Genomic DNA, 21,886 nt, shown 5'->3' on the forward strand with positions numbered 1-21,886 from the left:
AAAAAACTAATCACTCAAATAACAAACAAAGGTAATAGAACAAGTTTTATATTTAAAATCTACAAGCAGTAACATTTTTAATTTTTATTCTAAAGCACCACATTGTTTCAAAATTTCTTCTTTTTCTTTGAAATAGTTTCTAAACCAGTCGATATTTTCAATCTTTCTTTCAACTGATATATAAGGATTTGTAGATAATCCTACAGCAACAAGTTCTATGAAGTGACGTATGGGGCCTCTGGTGGGAAAGCCATGAAGATGTTGGTCTAAAAATACATGTTCATGGAAACCAACATTTTCTTCTTCGCCCATTTCTGAAAAATAATAATATTAGGTTATAGTTTGACTATTTATTAACCATTATTGTTTAACCCTTTCGTGACGAGTTTTTTTTTACAACAGAACAATTTTGGTAATACAGTGGAAAGTCGCGTATCCGGAATCGGCGGGACTTTCCGAAGTCCGGATAATCAATTTTTCCGTATAATAGACCCCCAAGGTAAACAGAGATTAAAATGATCTGAATCTAAGAAGCAGAAATTAAATAACATTATTTTTCGGGCAATAATGCTTTAGTATTAGAATGATATCTAATCAATCAAAAACAAAATATTTAAAAAAAATAATTATTGCTATTATAAAAAGAAATATAGGAAACTAAAAAAATTTACAGTTGTGAAAATATTAATTGCTCTCTCCGCCATTTTGAACTAGAACGTTTCAAGCAAGAAGGGGAAATTCCCGTCATTCATTCATTAAGGTGGGTAGGTGAAGAAGCAAAATTCATTTCCTTCTTACTTGCCATTCAAGTTGAAGGGGGGGAAGTGACAAGTTCTTATTTTCTCTCCTGTCATTGGCTATCAATCAAGCATAAAGGCGTGGCATGCTGATTGGGTTCTCTTTATTTTTTCTTGTGTGACTAAAGGGGATTCCCCCTCCACTTTAACGTTTGCTGTGTTTACCCTTTTTCACAGTACTTCTTTCCCTAACACTTTATCAAAAAGGTTCCAGGAAATGCCTCTTTTACTAGCCAGCTGCACAGGAAAGAAGGGGGGAGGGGACTCAATTGTGCTCTTTTGAAAACAAATCTCCCCCCCCCTTTCCTGCATTCCAGAGGATCTGCATTCCAGTAGATCTTCTGTTCTCTTTTCTGTTGATTTATGGGTTTAATGCCTAGATCACTAGAAGCTAAGAAAGGAAAAAACCTGTCAAAATACTTTTTTTTTTTTTTTTTTTTTTTAAGAGAGTGGGGAAGATGAAGAAATGTTTGTTTATTTTGATTGTTAAAAAGTGTCCGGGAAATTGACCCTTCCGGAAAAGGGACGTCCGGATATGGGACGTTACACTGTATAAAATATGAGTAGGGCAGCATTATGTACGGTAGCGCCATCTATGTTCTGTAAATGAAAATACCTTCAACAATATTGGCAGGACTTGTGGGAAAGTCTCCCATTAGACAGGGAAGCGGTTCTGTCCCAAAAGATTTTTTTTGAAATTTGCTTGGGACTTACGTGTCCCATTAGGTGCAAAAGGGTTAACCCAAAAAGTAATACCCTATAAAATGAGCACATTTTTTTAAAAATCTATTTGTTATAGTCCCAGAGGTGCTAGCTATTACAATTTCATAATCAAGATTACAGTCTTATGTTTAAGTAATAAAAATTGTGTTTTTTGAAAATTTCTGTAATAAAAATACTTTTTTCTCCTTAACTACAAAGAGAGAGTGTTTGCAAACTAATTTGTGATAATTTTTACTTTTTAAACAATTCTAAAATTAAAAGAATCTCATAATTAACCTTTCACAAGCTGTTCAGAAGCCTAATCTTCTCTCCTTGTAGAAGAGCAGAAGAACAATAACTCAAATATTTTTAGTGGCTCCAATGCAGAATGATAAAAAAGCAATAGAGACAGTTCTAATATAACCAAAATTTAATTTCATAATAAAGAATAAAATTTCAACATTATATAATTTTATCAATACCATAAACCTATAAAGAACTAAGCAAATACACCTTAAAATTCCACTAATTTGAATTTCGTAATTGCTGACTGAATATATTCTATGTTATTGTACTGCTAATAACTGATAGTTTAGAAAGATGGCATCTCTGTAGTTCCAAAAAGCACAAGAAAATACATTTTGTTACAGTCAATAAATGCCTTAGTTATTCTTTAATCAGGGGTCTGTCTAGACCATGGGTCGCCAAACTTTTTTGATCATCGACCCCTATATAATTTTTCGAAATCTCCATCGACCCCCATAAAAGTAATTTTCGGTCAATTAAAATAACACTCTATTTTATGAGCTTAAACATTTATTAAAGTAATAGTACATTGTGTAACAATAGTTTTATGAAAAATATATTAATGTTGAAATTTAAATACCTTAATATTTATTAAATAATAAGTAATTATAAATTAGTAGAAATGATAAGTAAAGTAACTACAGATTTATTGCTTCTTAATCAATGAGATGGGTGTGCCTGGTGTTTTTTTCAAGGTTCGCTATATTGGGTTCAAAATTTATCAATTTTAATCTTAAATCCCCTCGAAACTCCACATTTAATTTATTTCTGTACTTAGTTAAGATTGAATTTACGTGACTGAATCCGGTTTCAACCATATAGGAACTTGGAAATGCTAGCATAAATGGCTGAGCTATTTCATAAAGTTTTACATATTTTTGCATTATATTTGTATTTGTCCAAAATTTGCTTATTGTTAAATTTTTAAAAAGCGTCTTTGCTTCATGATCCGATAATAATTCAGCAAGCTCATCTTGCAGTTTTGTCGCGGGCTGTACTAATCCATAATATTAATGCTTACCATCTATTTTACATGTATTGATAATTAAAATTGATATCTAAACTAGACGAATGGTTTTATCGAAACAATAACTAATTATTCAAAACTATAAAAGTTTTAATAACGACACTGCAAGTATTTCACAGTTTGCAAAGATAGCTGAAACTGCGTTGTGACGTCAATGCTCGTCACACGTGACATTTGGACAATCGCACATACGTATATGACTTATAAACCAGAAGTGCAGAGTTCGTGCCACTGCGAGCTGGTACGTAAATACTTGTTTCATCTGAATAAGTGCATGTTTATTAATTTATGTTCTATAAAGAAACTGATATCAATTATAAAACTGAAGTCAATTATAAAAAAAATCACGAATTTTACATACTTAATTAGGTATGTGTGATTTGGGTATTAAGAACTGCTTTTTCTTCGACCCCCAATCGACACTTCCTATTCGGATCGACCCCCTGGCTCAGATCGACCCCTCTTTTGTTAAATAGACCCCTGGGGGTCTATATAGACCACTTTGGCGACCTCTGGTCTAGACATTTTGTAAAAGGTCCGCTTTGTAAAATTGTTAAAAAATTACTCGTAATTTGTGAATATAAAATAAACGTTAAGTCACATTCTTTCAACCAGGGTCCACTTTAGTGAATTTGTGCAATAGGGTCCGTTATTGCAAAAAAACTTTTTCAAGGAGTTTTTAAATTGTAAAGACATACAAGATTATGTTCAACACTGTAAATTTATAATTAAAAAAATTAAATTTTAAATTGTAAAAAATAAACAGCAATTGCTGCAACTAAATTAGAGATGCAACATACAAATATATGGTATTTAGCCTATACTGCTGAACGCAGAATATTCATTTCGGACGAATAAAAGAAGAAGAGTCTGCCAGAGACAAAACTTAGTTCATTTACATCTGTCTTTCTTTCCCCCTCCGCTTCCTGGAAACGATTTATTCGATTAACAAAACAATAGTGAAGATAAACAAATTTGTGAAGGGTCTAATTTAAAGATAAATTATTTTGTAAAGGGTCCGTTTTTAAGTTAAAATATTTGGTTAACGGACCCAAATTCCTTCTAAACAGACCCCTGCTTTAATGTAATAAAAACATTATTAATTTATTGTATTAATTCAAAGTACAGTAGCTTGCTCAAGTATTGAAAAAACCTAGACATTTCAAAGTTTAAATCTGTAGTAAACTGTTAAATATCCTCCTTGTAGTGAGTGATAAAAAATTGCACTGATTTTTCAGATGTAAAAAGAAATTTAAAAACGATATTTAGCATTATACAAGAATAAATAACCTATAATTATCTCTGGTAAATATTCTTCTTCTACAAAAAATACTCTGAAACTATTCATTGATTTTTTTTTATTCTACAATTTTTTCTCATTTTAATCATATTTGAATGCTTAAACTTTCACCAACAGTAGTAACAATAAGTACACAGCAGGAAAATTTTCATAAGTTATGTAGGTCATGAAGAAATAAAGCTTAGCACAGATCTTCACTTACCAGTTTCATTGTCAATAGGAAATTTCCAATGTTTCCCCTGTTCTGTCCACATGATCATTTCTTCAAAAGCATTTGCTGGGGCATATTCAGTCAAAAGTTTCAATTTTTTTCTCTCTAATCTTTCCCACACTGTTTCTGGAAGTTCTAAATGCAAACAAAAGTTCATAAATACTTTACAAAAAAAGAAAAAAAAACTGAACAGATATATAGCATTTAATTGGAATTTGATACATTAACATGCAATTAATGATTCTATATACAGAGATCTCCCTAAAAATAAAAAAGGCACTTCCCCCCCCCCCCAAATAAGGGTATTTTCAGTTTTAAAGGGCACCAATCTTGCTTTATTATGTGGCAAAACTACCACCATAAATATTAAATACCAATTCACTAGTATATAAGACATGTTAGCTTGATTCTTTAACGAGGTACCTTTTGATAGATGATGGTTGACATAGTCTAAAATTAAATTTCCCTCATTGGTGACCTGCAGACATGATATGAACTTGCCAACATTGATGGATAGTCCACATTAAACAGTTGATTTGCTTAAAAATATACAGCTCAAAGAAAAGAAAAAATAATCCGGTGAATAAATAAGGTTTTCCTGGTAATAAACAATATTGAAAAATAAATTGGCGAATAGCTTTAAAAAAAATGAAGGAAAAAAATATAATGAGCAAAATTGATATAAATAAATAAATAGCATGAATTAACTAGTGGTAATCGTTCATCGAATTCTGTCACAGAAAAAATTCTGGAAGGGGAGTAATGTGATGTAACTACCACTATAAATATTAAATACCAATTCACTAGTATATATTACGTTAACTCTATCTTGAGGTACCTTTTGATAAATGAAGGTTGAAATAGTCAATCCTTATCAAAATCCTTACAAGTATATCAGTTATATCTAGCTATGTTAGTGTCCTTCAAAACAGAATTAAAAATACTCAAATAAATGTACGAAATAATATTTTATATTATCTTAGCCTTAAATAATTTGCTGTAATTAGGATAATCTGGAATTCCTGGTTTTTGGTACTTCAATTTCTTTTATTAAAATAAAGAAAGAGCATTTTTTCGGAATAAACAGGAGATAATATTTTAACAAAAAGGGTAAGCAAGGGATTTTTATCTTTGTAAAAGGGCAGGCGGGGTGGGTCACTCTACTAAAAACGTTAAGAGAGAACGCTATTTGTATATATAAAATCTCAAGACACTCCTACAAAACGTACACCTCTCATTACACATATTTTTTAAATTTCCTATGATACAATTATGAATAAACCATTATATTCCCTCTCCTTAAAGCAAACACTCCTGTAGTCAGACACAGACAGTTATTTATGCCCCTAAATGTTGTTTTCAATCTCTTCAACCAATAACCACTTTTTCTAAATTTAAAAAAAAAAATAAAATAAAATAAATGAATAAAAATATTTCTACTTTAAATTTTTAAAAAAATGCATGTATGCATTCTAATTGTTTATTAACATAATATGTCTCACAGTTTTTAAATTGTAAAATAAAAACAATTTCAGTACCTTCTTTACTTTCACTTTCTGTAGAAAAAATATTCAGAGGAGGAGCTTGAAAAATATTTATTTCTGATTGGCTTCTAGACCTAAAATATAAGAAAAACGTACATTGGAATGAATAAAACCAAGTTTCAGCAAATTGTCTGAACTTAAGAGAGTGTCATAAATTTGGAGCAGTATTGTTTAATATTCTACAATTACACTTTTTAAGTCAGCTTTTTTTTTTATGGGACATATATTAGTTAAGTTTTAGATAAGATTCTATGCAATTGTACTTTTAAAAATAATGATGGTTGCTATATGAAACAAATATAAGAATCCAATGTAGAGCCAAATTGGTAAAAATCCAATTTACGTTGCATGAAATTAATTTTGTTTAAATTCTAATAAAAATTTATATATTTTATAAATAAATTTATTGACTGAATAACAAAATATGTAAAGTCCTCCTTCCAAAAAGAAAAAAAAAATAGCTATGGCTCTAGTGTTTGTTACACATAATGTTTTGTATTAATGTTTCTGACTTTTAGGGGGTTTTGTACATTAAGCTACCACTCTTTTTTTTTTTTTCTTTGGAAGAAAAAAAAATCCTAAGTATATCAGCCTTTTGTTGATAAGCATTTTGTTACACATAATTTACTTCATTAACTAATTATCATGCAATCCTAAAAATCACTAAGGAAAAGTGCTCTTTAGACACTATGTCACCTGTGCATAATTCTTTCAAAAATAAAAATGTTAAAACATTTTTGCCATTGCATTTTATCTTTTTTCCATAACACAATTGCTTCGATAGTTTTATTGCTGGGACAGAAGGCAAAATCAAATTGTTATGAATGTAAGTGATAGAATTTCATTTGAAGAATTTTATAATAAACAAAAGTAATGGATTGAGTAAAACATTCTTTCTTAAATGAAATTCACAACATCAACATGGTATTCAGAAAATGCATGCAAACTTCATGGTCTTTTTATGCAGTTTTCTATGTAATAGGATAAAAATACGTATTCATAGTGAATATACAACTCTAAGTGGTTTTAGTTATTGATTTTAATCACAATCAATCTTGCATCAATTAATAAATTGTGAATTTATATAATTACTTAATTTGTAGAAGTAATAATTGGAGTATTAAGCTTATTCTATAGCTGTGTAAAATCTCTGAATCTGCAATCTTTGCAGCATAAAAAATTCTAGATTTGTGAGGCACAAAACCCCATTTAAAGTCTTTAAAGGGGTTTAGCATTTTGATGAAATCTGAAGGGGATAAAAGAAATTTCGCCATAAAATTTTTAGAAACACATCCAGAGACTTTAATGACAGAGATTTAAAATAAAAAAATGTTTTTAAAATAATTTTTTTGTAAACATGATATATTATTTAAGTACAAGTGCATGTTAAAATTGCATAACACATGAATAAAAACCTATAACATATTTAAATCAAATAATTTTAGAAACATAATTACTTAGGTATCATTTTTCTTTCTCTTAATTTCACATCAGGAACTGATGATTTCTGAGTTTCCTTTTGGGGTTTTTCAATTTTCAAACCTTTCATCATGTTTCTGAAAATCAAATGATATATTGAAATTTTATTAGAAAAGTATTGAGTAAAACAATATTTTTAAAGTTTATTTAAGAAAAAATGTTATGGAAATATGATCAGTCTCAAAATTTTGCATAATTTTTTATACATATAAATGCTTTTCCTTCGAAGGTTATTCTTCAGGATGGTTTATAATACAGATCCACCAGCTGTATATATACATCAAAAATATACACCAGAAATGAATAAAAAAATTGAACATTAATCCTTACATGGTTAATTAAGTAAGAATTTAACGATTTGAGCACCAAAATCAGTTTTACCTGCATCAAAACCTTTTTGTTTTTCTTTTCTGGCATTTATCTTTCACTTTATCAGGCATAAAATTTTAAAACTAAAAAATGGGGACACAAAATAAAGAATTATTTTTAAAAAAATGCACACAAAAAACAAAAAAAAAACTTATTTATCTCAGGAAGATTTATCAACTAGTGGCAATTTTTGTTTGAATACTGCTTTATGGTAGAAGAAACATCGAATCGAAGTAATTTATGTAAATATAATATAGTGATAATAAAAAATTCTCTAATCCAGGGCATGAAATTTTAGTGCTAAAGAAACTAGCCAAACTAAAATTTCTGCCACTCACTATTTTATATTCGTGAAAAATATGAATCACTCCTATGCCACCGGTCCTGGGTTCAATCCTCGGGCAGAGCGAGGTTGACCCAGCCTTTCATCCCTTCAGTGGGTCGATAAATGAGTACCAAGCATGCTGGGGAACTAAACACTAGGGGTTCTGCGTTCGGCTGACCACCTGATGGGAACATCTGCTCCTGCACCCCAGAGCCCAAGGTCAAGAAAACTAAGATGGACACAGTAGGCCTTGGCCCTCTATGGGCTGCTGCGTCAATGAGTTTAGTTTAGAAAAATATGAATATTTACTGATAACAGAAGTAATACGGAAAATTTTTTAATGACATTTTTAATAAAATCATAAAAAAATAGAAACTTAATCAAAACATATTCATTGCATTAATTATAAGACCAAAATAACATCTTAAGATTTAAGAGCTTCCAAAAGCAATGGTTTTGTTGGTGAAAAGTGGGTGGCTCAGCATTTTTTTATGCTAAATAGATAGAAATACCCGCTTTACTTCAAAATACTTACACATGCTCTTGTTAATAGAACTAATTGGCATTGTTTGATTTTGAAACACTTCATTTAAGCATGATAGTCGAAGGGCACATAGAATTTAAAATTCCACATTTTAAAACATGAAACTTACTAGCCATCTTTAAATAATTAATTGTCAGCGGTGAGCTGGCGAGTGGAAATTTCAAGCCCTGCTGCAATTTTAGTCTTCCTTCATTTTATATTTTCATATCCCTTATTTATCTATATTTACTCATGCATCTTACATTGTACACATGAATCGGAATATATATTTTGTAACACTAATGGGCTTCCTTATAAAGGCGTTTAGTGATTTTATCAGGTTATTCTAATTTCTTTGTTTTCCAAGAATCCAAACAGTTGCTTAAGAAAAGAAAAAAATGCAGGTAAGATCTATTATATTAGTTTGCTTAGTGAGACTATCTTTTGTTTAATGAGAAATTTTATAATGTTATCAGGTCTTTCTAGTAAGAAAAAAACAAAACACTTTGAAATAACTTAATTTACTAAATTTTATGGAGAAAAGAAAGAGATAGTAATTTTTCCATTTGAAGCACATGTCTTTATTGCTTAACTGATACTCATTGCAAAAGATAAATGAAAAAGTAATTACTTTATGTTTAAACTTAAAAGGAACATGAATTAATAGAATAATTCAATCTATAAACATTCAGAATACAAAATGGGTAAGTACTTCTACTCCTAATGCCAAAACACTAATCAGTATCGTACACATGAAATTGAAAATTTCCAATTATATTCTGTTGTTTAAGATACTGTGCCATAAAAAATGTAACACCTTGAATAACTTTTGATCTAATGATTGTATTTTCACTTACTTAGACTCAATCTTCAATATTTAATCTTAATGGTAAGTCAGCCTAACATTAAATATACTAATTAATTGGAGCAGACAATATTTTAAATTACAAAATCAGACAAAAGAATGTACTTTCTCAAAATTAACATACTTTTTCCGTGGGATAAATATGGAATATAGCCGCAATCTTGGAAATATGGGCAATAGGAAAGTGGTTAAAAGTTTGGACTTCTTAAGGTTAATTATACTTTTTGTGTAACTCGCCATATCTAGAAAACTTTTTAAGCGAAACAAAGATTTTTTGTACACAATTATAAAATACGTTTATTTAAAGATAATTAGATGTGAAACATAATTTTTAACAGTAATTAATTTTTATTTAATAATAGTTGAAAAAATTTTGAATTGCAAGGATTGCAAATGTTTATATAATTTTAAAGAATGTATTTTCAAATCCCAAAATACAAAATTTGAATGCAATCAGTCAAATTAATAAAAATATTATTATTAGGGATAAAACATCATTAATAAAATTCTTCTATTTGTTTGCTTGAAATTTAAAGTTTATGATTTTTTTAGATTAATTTTTATACTGTTGATTGTTTTTATTACACACATTTACTATCATTAATTTACAATTGTAATAATTATATATTTATTTAATAAACTAGTTTCTATATTATGTATCAAAGTTAATAATGTGTAGCAAAAACATATAAAAACCATAAAATAAAAATCCAACATAAAATTTCTGACTATATATCCTCTTACTAAAATCATTTTAGCTACAGAAGGTAAGTTAAACGGTAAAATTACCGATCACAATAAGTGATAATATATGGTAATGGAATTGATTAGTAGCATACATCAGGAAATGAAACATATAAAAAAAAAGCATACAAAAGTGTTTGTTAGAAGTCCACCTATTTTGTAATACAATAACAAAGTTAATTTTTTATCAATTAAAAAAATGGGAAGAATAGGAGATATTGATAAAGATTAAACCACAAAGAATAAACTATTCAACATTTGAGCAAGCAAAATCTACAAATTAAATGGTGATGACATAACATATTTATGTTTTTTATTACCAATCACTATTAATAAATAATAAAAATCACGATTTTGTTTAAACATACTTCAGAGAATGAATTTTATACTATATAACTAGAAACAAAAACTTAATTAATATTTTACTTTACTTTTTATACTAGCTTATTCAAGTTTAATTCAGAATTATAGAACACTTACTCCATTGATATTTTAGCTTGCTTGCTATCTTTCCTTTCAACCGAAAGTTTTAGAAGTCTATGAGTCAGTTTGGATTTTATTGGAGATGGAACTGTTGATGCAACATCTTCTACAGAAGACATAAGCTCCTCTTGAATTTTTTCACTGATTCTAATAAACAAATTACAAAACAAACATCTAAATTAAGTAAAAAAGGAAATACAGTCTTAGATTTAAACAAATGTCATAAAAAATTCAATCAAACTTAACAAGTGTCCTTAATTATCTTTTTTTTTTTTTACTTCAATCAAACTTAATGAATGTAATGTATTTATTTTTTTAAAATTATTATTTTTTTATTTGTAGAAGTAGCAGCATACATTTGCTTTTCAAGCATAATTTGTGGCAAAAAAAAAAGCGTTGTTTTCCCTGTAAGTTTAAGCTTTAAAGAAATAAATGAGACAATCAAAAAATGAAAAAAAATTGGATAAATATGACAACCAAAGTTGACGTCTTCAGGGGGGTACCAGCTCCGGAAGTCATAAAAGCAAAATCTTTTCTATTGAGAAAGCAAGACTCCAAAGAACTCTCTGTACCCCAAAGTTCGAGAAAAGAATAGAATACATAACATACAATATAAAATACAGAAGAATAAAAACAAGACAAATACGCAATAGAATGGTACGAACGAAAGCTTACTTGAAATAAAAATCCAATAACTAGATAACTGACTGCAAGACACAACTAAAATAAAATAAACATAAAAACAACACCCACTAACCTGCACAGTTTAAAGAAAAAAGGATTCAAGGATTTTAAATGCCATTTATTTAATATAGAAATTTTATATACCAATCAGTTTCCTTTTTTACTGATGTTTTATTAAAATAAGAGTAGATATAAAATATTTAAAAACAACTATTATTTGGAATATGTAAATTGGATTATGAGGAAATTTTGAGCACAACATTGCTCATTTTAATAAGGGTTAGGACACAATATTTATTAATTTAAAAAGGCAATGTGATACTTAATATTATACTTACCATTGTTGTTTATTTGTTTTTGAAAAAGTTACTATTCCTGACTATATGTTTTTCTTTTCCAATTTTATTATACATACATGTTTTGTTCAATTTAAATGTAAGTTAAATTTCGATTAATAAACTATATCACACTAGATTAAAAATTTCATATTGGCAATTTGAATTGATACGAAAAATAGGGAAAAAAACCTAAGTAATGACTAATACAATAAAATACCTTTATGTGATATCCCCAAAAAATTGAAACACATAAAGGATTCATGTAGGATTATCTTTATGCAGGAGTACAAAATAAAGAGCAATGTGTTAACCATACATTAAAGATAGACTAATTTAAGAAGAGAAAATAACAAATACTATCATCAGTAGTGTATCTTTACACTTGATAATAGTATTTTATATTTAGTATTGAAAAGCTGCCTGGCTTTTAAACTTATTTAATGAAAACCTACATAAAAATAAAAATGACAAATACAATCATCAGTATTATGTCGCACCATTGATAATAGTGCTTAATTTGTAGTATCAAATAGCTCTCAAGCTTATAGAATTATTTACTAAAAAGACACAACATTTTTAAAATGACAAGTGAATAATAAGTGGTGCATTTCATTTATAGTATCAAAATGTTATGTTTCTTTTAATAAATTTTTATTTGTGATTTATGCATTTTTTACATCATTAAAATACTTAGTTGTATATGAAAATACTAACACATTAAACTGAAAATGAAGAATATTTAAATTATAATAATATTTATAATTTTGTAAAGAAATAATGCTAGAAAAGTTAATTTCACAATATAAGCTATGCAATTAAGTATGTGTATTTTGAGGAAAATACAACAGCTTCAATCAAGTTTAAAAGAAAAAAAATTTAGATATTTACCCCACATTATCAGAGACTTTTTTATCTGATTGAGAATCTTCTGAAATTAAATTAAGCGAACTTAGTTTCTGTTTCAGTTCACTTTGTGTTTCTAATGCATCTTCTCCAAACTTTTCAGCTACAGCCTTAACTGCCTGAATTATTTTTTCATCTGGTGACCTTAAAGGAAAAATAATTTTTAAAAAAACCTATACAGGATTAATAATTAAAAAGAAATAAAAAAAAAGTTTAATACTTTCTCTCTTTTAAGATATCAGAAAAACGTTCTTGTTTACTTATCCGCTTTAATGGTTTTGATAGGACTAGATCTGGTTTGATCTTCGATTGATCTGGTGATACCTGTAAGAATATTTAATTTATAAAGAGTAAACCTTAACTAATTTTTTTTTATATAGAGACTGTCCTCAAACCCAACAATAAAACAGCATATAAACAACCAAACTTTGTAAACACAGAATTATAAAATTGTTAATAACTGAAGATATTCTATAGTGTAATTGAGATATTTTAAAAGAATTTACGGAAACAAATAGCATGGTCACAATCAGCCACAAACACATTATGATGCACATTAAGCAGCTAAGACAATGAGGTGCAGAATTAAAGTTATTACTTTTTAATGTTTTTAATCAATGTTCAATTAGTAGACAGGTTTAATTAGCATAATAAAATTTTACTTTTAAATTATAATTACCAGGTTTTGAGTTAAGAAAAAAACTATCCCCTTGCTAATTGAATTTAAGATTTAAAGAAATAGCTCTAATTTTTAAACTAGAACTTTGAATACCTTTTATAAATAAAATAAGCATTTTCAGAAGAATCAGATTAATTATGTACAATAAGCAAAAAAGAAAGAAAAAACACCCTTTATAAATTTTGATCTAATGATCAGATTTTCACATACTAAGATTCAAACTTAATGGTTCGAGGGGGTGACCTCAAATATGCCAATTAACTAGTGTAGATGATATTTAAAAAACGAAATCAGATATTAACTTTGATTTTTCTCAATAAACACTCATTTTTTTAAAAGCTTGGATTTCTGACCCACAAAATATAGAGAGTAGCCATAATCAATGTGGAAAATATGGTCAAGAGAGCGATTGAAAATTTGGACCCTTTAATGTTAATTTTACTTTTTGCATGCAATTATAAAATTTGTTTATATAAAGATAATTCCATGCAAAAAATAATTTTTAGTAATTATTCACTATTCTTCATTATTTCATTAAATAGTATTTGAAAAAAATGTTGAATGGTTAAAAAAAAATAAAGAATGTAATATTATATGATATGGCAAAATACAAAATTTGAATTAAATCAATAAAATAGTTCCAGAAAAATCAAATTTTAGAAATCAGATATTGAAAATTCCATCTCTCAGGAACTATTTGGCTGATTTGATTCAAATTTTGTATTTTGTCACATGAAATTACATTCTTTAGAATAATATCAAAATTTGTATACCTCACAAATTAAAATTTTTTACTACCTATAAATAAAATAATAAATAGTTATGAAAAACTTTTTTTTGCATGGAATTATCTTTAAATAAATTATTTTTATAGCTGAGTGCAAATTTTTTTTAATTCACTTAAAAAGTTCTCGAGATATGCCAAAATACACAAAGGACAAAATTAATATGAAGAGATCCAAACTTTCAACCATTTTCCTGACCAAACTGTCTGGACCATATTTTTCAGATTATGACTAACCCTTATATATTATATATCTGGAATCCAAATCCATTAAAAACAAGGAGTGTATATTCAAAGAAAATGCACTTTTTTTTTGTCTGATTTCTTAACTTAAAATATTGTCCTGGTTAAGTAATTAGCATACTTGAGGTCCCCTCCTTGAATTCTTTTTAGTTTGAGTCCTAGTACGTGAAAATCTGATCATTAAATCAAAAATTATTCAGAGTTTTTTCTTTTTTTGCACTATTCTATGAGAGAATTATAAAACTTTGTGGAATGGAATGAGAATTATAAACTCCATTTTAATTTTATCAGTTGTTAAGAAGAAAAAAATGTTTCTCTTTGTTTTCAGAACTTGAATTAAAGATTTAAGGAAACTACACAAATTTTGGAACAAGGAGTTTTTATACCATTTAAAAATAAAATATACATTTCAGTTAGTAGATCGGATAAACTATACATGCCCTCATGAAAATATGTTTGGATAAAAAATTTATTTATTTGTACCAGGCTATGACATAGGCTAATATGCTTGACTGACTCATAGATGCATAAAGAATGAAAATTTTGCTAGTTCAAAATTAAAAACAATTCAAGTTTCAGAAAACAATTTTAAATTTAACTTTATATTAAAAAAGAAAGAATAGAGTCTCAAGCATTATTTAAAACAAACTATTATTATAATTCATTTTTAACTATATTTAAAAATACAAACCTTTAATTCAGATAACAGGGAAAAGAGCTTTTTCTTTGCTGCTTCCTTTTTCTCATCTTCATTATTCTTTTCTTTACTGATGCATTTAAAAAAAAAAAGCAATGAAGAATTACATGGAAGCTTATTTATTAAGGTCCAAATTAACACTTTAGAATAAAAATTTAATTTTTTTTATACATTGAAATGCTTTTAATAGGACTTTGCAATCAAAGTTAAATTCTTCATGTTTTATGTATTTTTAAAACTTTTAACTCCAAGACATACATAATATAAACTATGTAATTCTTACTTTAAAAAAATAATAAAATGACAATCTTTTTAAGGGTTTTATTTAAACATTTCCAGCTATTAATTTGACAGTTTGATTAATTAAAAGATTTCGGAACAAGCCCTTTGTATTTACAAAAATTTTATAGCAGTTATAATAGGCGTTGAAATGGTTTTCCAAAAACAAAACCTTTTGGAATATTTACAAGATGTAAAGTATTTTATGTAAAATATTAAAGTGTAAAGTAAAGTTTAAAGCAAAGCAAAATGTAAAGTTATACAGTCAAACCCCGCTATAGTGAACCTTCAAGGGACCAAAATTTCGGTTTACTATAACCAGGTTCACTATATCCGTTACGCAGGCAATTTAACTAATGGTTCCCGAACTCCTCCCTTTCATAACACACTATATAAATAAATGACAGAAAAATATTATGTAGTAGCAAAAAAATTTACTATTTTTCATTACTCTTCGTCTTGCGTACAAATAAAAAATTAGTAATCTTTAACTAATGAGCAATTCTCAACATCAGATATGGAAACACTTCCCGACTCTCAGATAATTTTTCCCGAATTTCTGTTATTCAGGTTTTTAAACCTGTCTAACCTGCCATTCGAGCACATAAAAGTAGTCTCATAAAATCGTGTAGCAAATTCATCAACATTTGTCCAGATACTGGAAGATTGCGGCTTCTTCGATTGATGAACCACTTCAGTAATGCTTCTTCAACATCCTTGTGTTCTGCTTTTCTCAACTTTTTTCTGCCATCTAAATTTTTTTCATGAGCAGAAATTATTAATTGCCTATTCTTCCATATGTTGCAAACTGCAGATTTTCTGATTATGCCCATTTTATCATCAATAAGAGAACATTTTACATTTACTGCTCGCCATAGTTAAATTTGAGACACTTGTTTGCAGGATTTTTTTAGCTGAACTGAGAGCAAAAAGGAGTTGAAATGAGGAACTTATCAACACATATTATTGTCTAACCCTTTGATCAATAATGAATAATTACTCATTCCCTCTGACGGAAAACACATATTGATCCCACTGACACCTTACAGGTGCATCATCTGCCTGGGTTGGAAATATCTGCTTGGTTTGTTTAGGGATGGGAAAATGAGATAAAAGAAGCAAATAAGAAAAAATTCTTATTGCTACATTGCCCTCTGTAGATAGTTTTAAAAATCGGCTAAATGTATTTATTTTGAAGTAGAAAAATCAAAATTATTACAAAAACAATGAAAAAAAATCAGTTGAAGACAGAAAAAAGTTCTTTATATCCAACTTCCTCACTTTTTTGGTTCACTATATCCACAAAAAATAACATTATATGTGTATAACAAGGCACGGGACTGAACATTTCGTTCACTATAGCTGGGTTTGACTGTATAAATAAATAAATATTTGTTGAAAACAAAGAGAGAAAGAAATATTTGTTCAATTCAAAGAAAGAACAGAAATTTACAGATAAGATAAAGAACAGAATAAATTTAAACAGATAATTTAAAGAACAGAAAATATAATTCAAAGAGAAAAATAAATATTTATATAATCCAAAGAGAGAAAGAAATATTTATTTAATCCAAAGAATAAAAGATATATACGTGCAATCCAATCCAAGAACTTCGCTTTTTCACCCCAATCTAAGTTTAATTCCTCATGTTAATACATTTTTAAAACTTCTGATTCCAAGATACACATATTATAAACTATAAAATTATTTTTATGTAAAAAAAAAAGTGAATAAGTTGCAAACAATCATTTTATAGAAACATATTTAGTAACTAAATTGGCAGACACCTAAAGAATCCACAAATTTTATTTGGAATCAACCCTTCCTATTTTATGAAATCTTAAATTGTAAAATTAATTCCATTTTACACTTCAATTTTAATAATACAATGTCATAATATTTTGAAAGAATAAGACATTCGTAAATAAATTATGTTTACAAAAGTACTGTTGGAATGAATAATATAAAATGCTTCATAATTGAACAATTCTTTCAGTGAAATTCAATTTAGCAATTTAACATTTTGTCAACTTTAATTCTAAATTTAATATTTATTGACTTCATTTTCAAAAATAGTTCCTTATAAACTCGTTGAATGGCTATGGTTTTCAATGCCAACCACATATTTTGTGGTAATAATGTAAAAATTCATTTAAATAAATTGTTCTAGACTAGACATTGTTCTAATTAAACTACAGCCAAACTAAAATAATTTTAACAATTCTGATGTTTTATTTTTAAAAATATTTCCTGACCCTCAAAGAGTTAACATTATGAGATATTTAAAAAGCAAAAATGAATCAAAATAGTATTAAACAAGATTAATAACAAAACATAAAAAATATTAATAAAATAATTTCAATATAAAATGAAAGGCTTATAACCTGCTATATAATTTTTCATCTGGTGATTTTTCTTCTTTTTCCTAAAAATAAGATAAAAAAAATTAAGCAATGATAATGAAATAAAAATGCTAATTGTCAAAAAATAAAACACAGGTAAGGAAAATAAAAAACTAGATTCCACTGTTCATTTAACAGAAGTATAGTCAAACATTAAGTTATACAAAGAATAATAGCAATTATCAAAAATAAATTCTCGACTAGAAAAAAATAATCAGTTTTCAATATAAGTCATTATATCAGATTTCAGCTTATAAAAAAATGCACCTTTAACACAGTTTTAATAATTTTCAATACCCCAATATGCAGGGTATCTGCGCACCTAGAAAGTGATGAATTTCAATCATTGACAAAATTTGTCATGAAATGTCATGATTTTTACTATTTTTTTAAAAAAAACCTTGGAAAGTCATAGATTTAGGTCTATAAAAAATCTAATTTTTAAAATGGAATTCTCTACCCCAATTTCGTCTTGTTCCAAATATCTGAATTCCTAACAAAATCACCACTCAGTCATATTTTATTTGAATATAAAATGATTTTATCATGTTCTTTAAAAATTATGGTATTCTTTCAAAAAATGAAAGAAAAAACATCATTTCTAGAGCGAATTATCTTTTAAACTTCTGTGATTTAAGAACTTTTATTATTTATTTTTCTTTCATTTTATCAATTTAAAATTTTAGTTGAAGCAAACCAGTCATTGGCAAATTTTTTTATTCGGAAATGAGAACAGAAAAATCAGGAATATTTCTTTCCTTTCTGATGAACAAGAAAAGTATCTTTAGAACATAATTCCACAGAAAAATTTTTTTTTGCTTTTGTATTTTTTTCAGCTATTTTATTGTTTCAACTCCTTCTTTACTTTGTTTTTTAAATTTAAAATCCATAAATATGAAGATGCAGAGTATAACAGTTTTGGTTATACCTATCATTTCAATGTATGTTATTATAATGCTTTTTTACATTTATTGTTGCGTTTTTATTGGAGAAAATAGTAACTTTGTTAAGTTATGAAAAATTCTTGGAATTAGTCATGAATTTAATGTAGCAGAAAAATCAATAAATGTAGCAGATACCCTGTATATATTATGAATAAGTAAGATTTTTTATTGATAAATATAATAAATTAATATAAATAAAACTTTTAAAATACAGTAAAACCTGTCTATAACGATACTGTAGGGACCTAAATAAAATATTGTTATAGGCAGGTTATCGTTATAGACAGGTTTGAAATTTAAAAGTATACGTTTGAAACTAATGATAAATTAAACTTCTTTTATAGGCTCCAAATGAAAATTTTACTTAGAATTATGAAACAGCACACAAGAAAAATTTACTTACAATTTTATGAATCAAAACAGAAATTATTTAGAAAAATAATCAGTTAGTATTGTTTGCTTATTTTTGGAAGCAATTGCCATTTCCATGCTCATAGATTTCAGTCCATCTAATGAATTCAAATGAACATCAGTTACATTTGATAATGTTGCAACAAAATCTTGCAAAGTGTTAATTAGCAATATGGCATTCTCGGGTGAAATTTGAGTCCTGTTTTGAGAACAGTCAGCTGCTTTTTCCTCATCACGTTGATCACCCGGGATAACTTCTGCAAAAATCTCTTCATGACTTGCACCACTGAAAACCAACACATCATTATCTAAATTTAAAAATTCATCTGCGTTAAATAGAAATGATGTATTAGATGATCTTTGGAAATCACTGACAATCGAATTTAAGCCTGCAACACATTTTTCTTCTTCATCAGTGATTTCAGTAAGCTCAGTTTCTGCGTTTCCGTTGCTTTTATCCTCAAAGAAAGAAGCTTTCTTCCAACAATTTTGGATGGTGGATTGTGTCAATGAATTCCACCCTCCGGAAATCCAATCACATGCATTTTTTACATCAACTACATAAGGATTTGGGAGTTTATTATACATATTATAAACAACGTTCTGAATTAATCTTGTTCGATAGTATCCTTTGAAACATTTTATTATTCCCAAATCTAATGGCTGTAGAATCGACGTGCAATTTGGGGGAAAATAGAACATTTTTATATTTTTCAAACTTGGAGGATTGTTGTGAGGAGTGCAGTTGTCAACTAAGAGAGCTATTTTCTTCTTCTTTCTTTTCATCTCCTTATCCACATCAAGCAGCCAGTTGTTAAATATTTCTTCTGTCATCCAGGCTCTTTTGTTTGCCTTGTACTCAACTGGTAAACTTTTCACATTCTTAAAACATCTAGGTTTAGCGCATTTGCCTATAACGAACGGCTTCAGTTTATCGGTTCCAGTACTGTTTGCACAAAGTAGAACAGTTAACCTCTGTTTTGATTTTTTACCGCTAGCATGAGCCTTATCTAGCATGAGCTGATAAAATAAGCCAGTTTCATCAGCATTTCTGACGAAGCTCTCTCCCTCCTACAATACCCCCCTTCACCCATTTCTACTGCTCTAATTTCCCCTAAAAGTGGCATTTTTTCTCAGAAACAACGAAAGAATATTACATAAAAAGGAGATGAAGAAAAAAAAATTTTTTGTTATCTCACATTTAAGCTCGATGGGGAGTCGTTTTCCAACAGTAGAAAAATCGGAATGGAACTATCAACTATCAAAAGAGGAAAAATTATCGTTGTAGACATGTTTAACTGAAAAGTGGTTATCGCTATAAACAGGTTAAAAATACATTGAGTAAATAGGAATTTCACCGGGACCACAAGGAAACATCGCTATAGACAGGTTTATCATTATAGACAGTATCGTTATACACAGGTTTCACTGTATTACCTTATCCTGTTTACTTTGATCTGAATCAATTTTTGTAGAATTTATATCACTTGTATCCTTCGAGCTGAAGTATCTAAAGAACAAAAGTATTTGTAGTCATTAAAAAATTAAAGATTGCATGAAGAAGATAAATAATTCAAAAAGCAATTAGATAAAAAGAATTAATATTTATTAAACGAAATACATTGTAACAACTTTAAATAGTTTTTAAACAAAAAACAATTGTAATGGCTATTGGATTGTTCTCCCAGTATCCAGATAAATTAAATTTCTTATGAAATCATGGGTGTTGCAGGAACCCAAATTTTGAGAGGGCTGAAATTAAATTACACAGTCAGAATATTTTTCTAAATTTCACAAATAAATAAAAAATTCTCAAATGTGCTAGACACAGGCAAAAAGATTAATTATTTTTTATTTCTTTTTTTGATTTTACCTTTAAGGAATATAAATTGATAATAATTCATGAAAATTTTCTTTATTTGTCTGAAATATTGAGGTGGATTTCTACAGATTTGAGAAGGACCTAAACTCACCAACCCACCCCCGTTAAAAAAGCTCATATTTAAAATCTAAGTTGAATTTTGTTAGTAAATAAGATGAATTTGGCTTAAAACATAACCTCTGTAAATTTTACGTGAAAGTTTTATTATTCAATATATATAGATATTTATATATAAATATATACAGCAAAAGTTAATTGTAATGACAATTAACAATAGCTGACAAAATAGTCTTCATTGTGAGTTCACTGTTATAAACAAATATTCATTAATGTTAATGACTAAATGCTGTGATTTAAATTGCCTATCTAACAGAGCTCAAAAAATTAACATCAGTCCAGGACCACATAATTTTGACAACCACAGGAATAAATATTAGTAGTCTCCCGTAACAGCAATCAATTAGTTTTCAGTTTAGTGTATTAGTCTATTATTGTCCCAAAATAGCATGTTTCATCAAAATTGTGAATATAACACATTTTCTTTCATTTAAATTCACTGAACTTTTTTTCAACAAAAAAAATACAATACCAATATTTAAGCACACCAGCAAAAATGTGTATTGATTAGTAACATCTTTTAGTCACTAGTTCATGGACCAGCAACTAAATTTTTTCAATCTATTATTTTTTTGCATACAAATTGTAAGAATAAAGAAGAAGAAAATTAAATGAAGTGCAATAGCCTTAAACGACATTGATAACACTGCAAATACTCAATAGTAAGCTGTGAAGAAAAGCGGAGACATTGTAAATAGCAACCCAAGGCTGTCGACTTTCTTCACTTCTTAGGAAAATTTTGTCTGGTGGTAGCTAAGTTTATGTTTTAATGTATAATTCTTTGTTTTTCAAATTAGATTTAAAGTTATTTTCCACACCACTACACATAAATGATTTAAAAATTTAG

At 27.8% G+C, this 21,886-nt stretch overlaps 1 protein-coding gene across 4 annotated transcripts in view; it reads right to left on the reverse strand.

Moving 5' to 3' along the window:
* Positions 1 to 32: 32 nt before the first annotated feature.
* Positions 33 to 21,886, reverse strand: part of mRpS31 (mitochondrial ribosomal protein S31) — a 33,291-nt gene continuing 11,437 nt past the window's right edge. For all 4 annotated transcript variants that reach the window (XM_087163983.1, XM_087163984.1, XM_087163982.1 and 1 more), the window contains 10 exons: positions 20,478 to 20,550; positions 17,668 to 17,708; positions 14,998 to 15,073; positions 12,821 to 12,924; positions 12,586 to 12,744; positions 10,673 to 10,822; positions 7,345 to 7,443; positions 5,882 to 5,961; positions 4,335 to 4,478; positions 33 to 314 (listed from right to left, as the gene is read on the reverse strand). In XM_087163983.1, coding sequence (XP_087020109.1) covers positions 85 to 314; positions 4,335 to 4,478; positions 5,882 to 5,961; positions 7,345 to 7,443; positions 10,673 to 10,822; positions 12,586 to 12,744; positions 12,821 to 12,924; positions 14,998 to 15,073; positions 17,668 to 17,708; positions 20,478 to 20,550 — 1,156 coding nt within the window. In that variant the 3' untranslated portion in view covers positions 33 to 84. The remainder of the gene's footprint in view (positions 315 to 4,334; positions 4,479 to 5,881; positions 5,962 to 7,344; positions 7,444 to 10,672; positions 10,823 to 12,585; positions 12,745 to 12,820; positions 12,925 to 14,997; positions 15,074 to 17,667; positions 17,709 to 20,477; positions 20,551 to 21,886) is intronic.

The sequence above is a fragment of the Parasteatoda tepidariorum genome, chromosome 5 (genome assembly GCF_982258835.1).
Source record: "Parasteatoda tepidariorum strain Cologne lab strain chromosome 5, Ptep-v5.0, whole genome shotgun sequence".
NCBI lineage: Eukaryota > Metazoa > Arthropoda > Arachnida > Araneae > Theridiidae > Parasteatoda > Parasteatoda tepidariorum.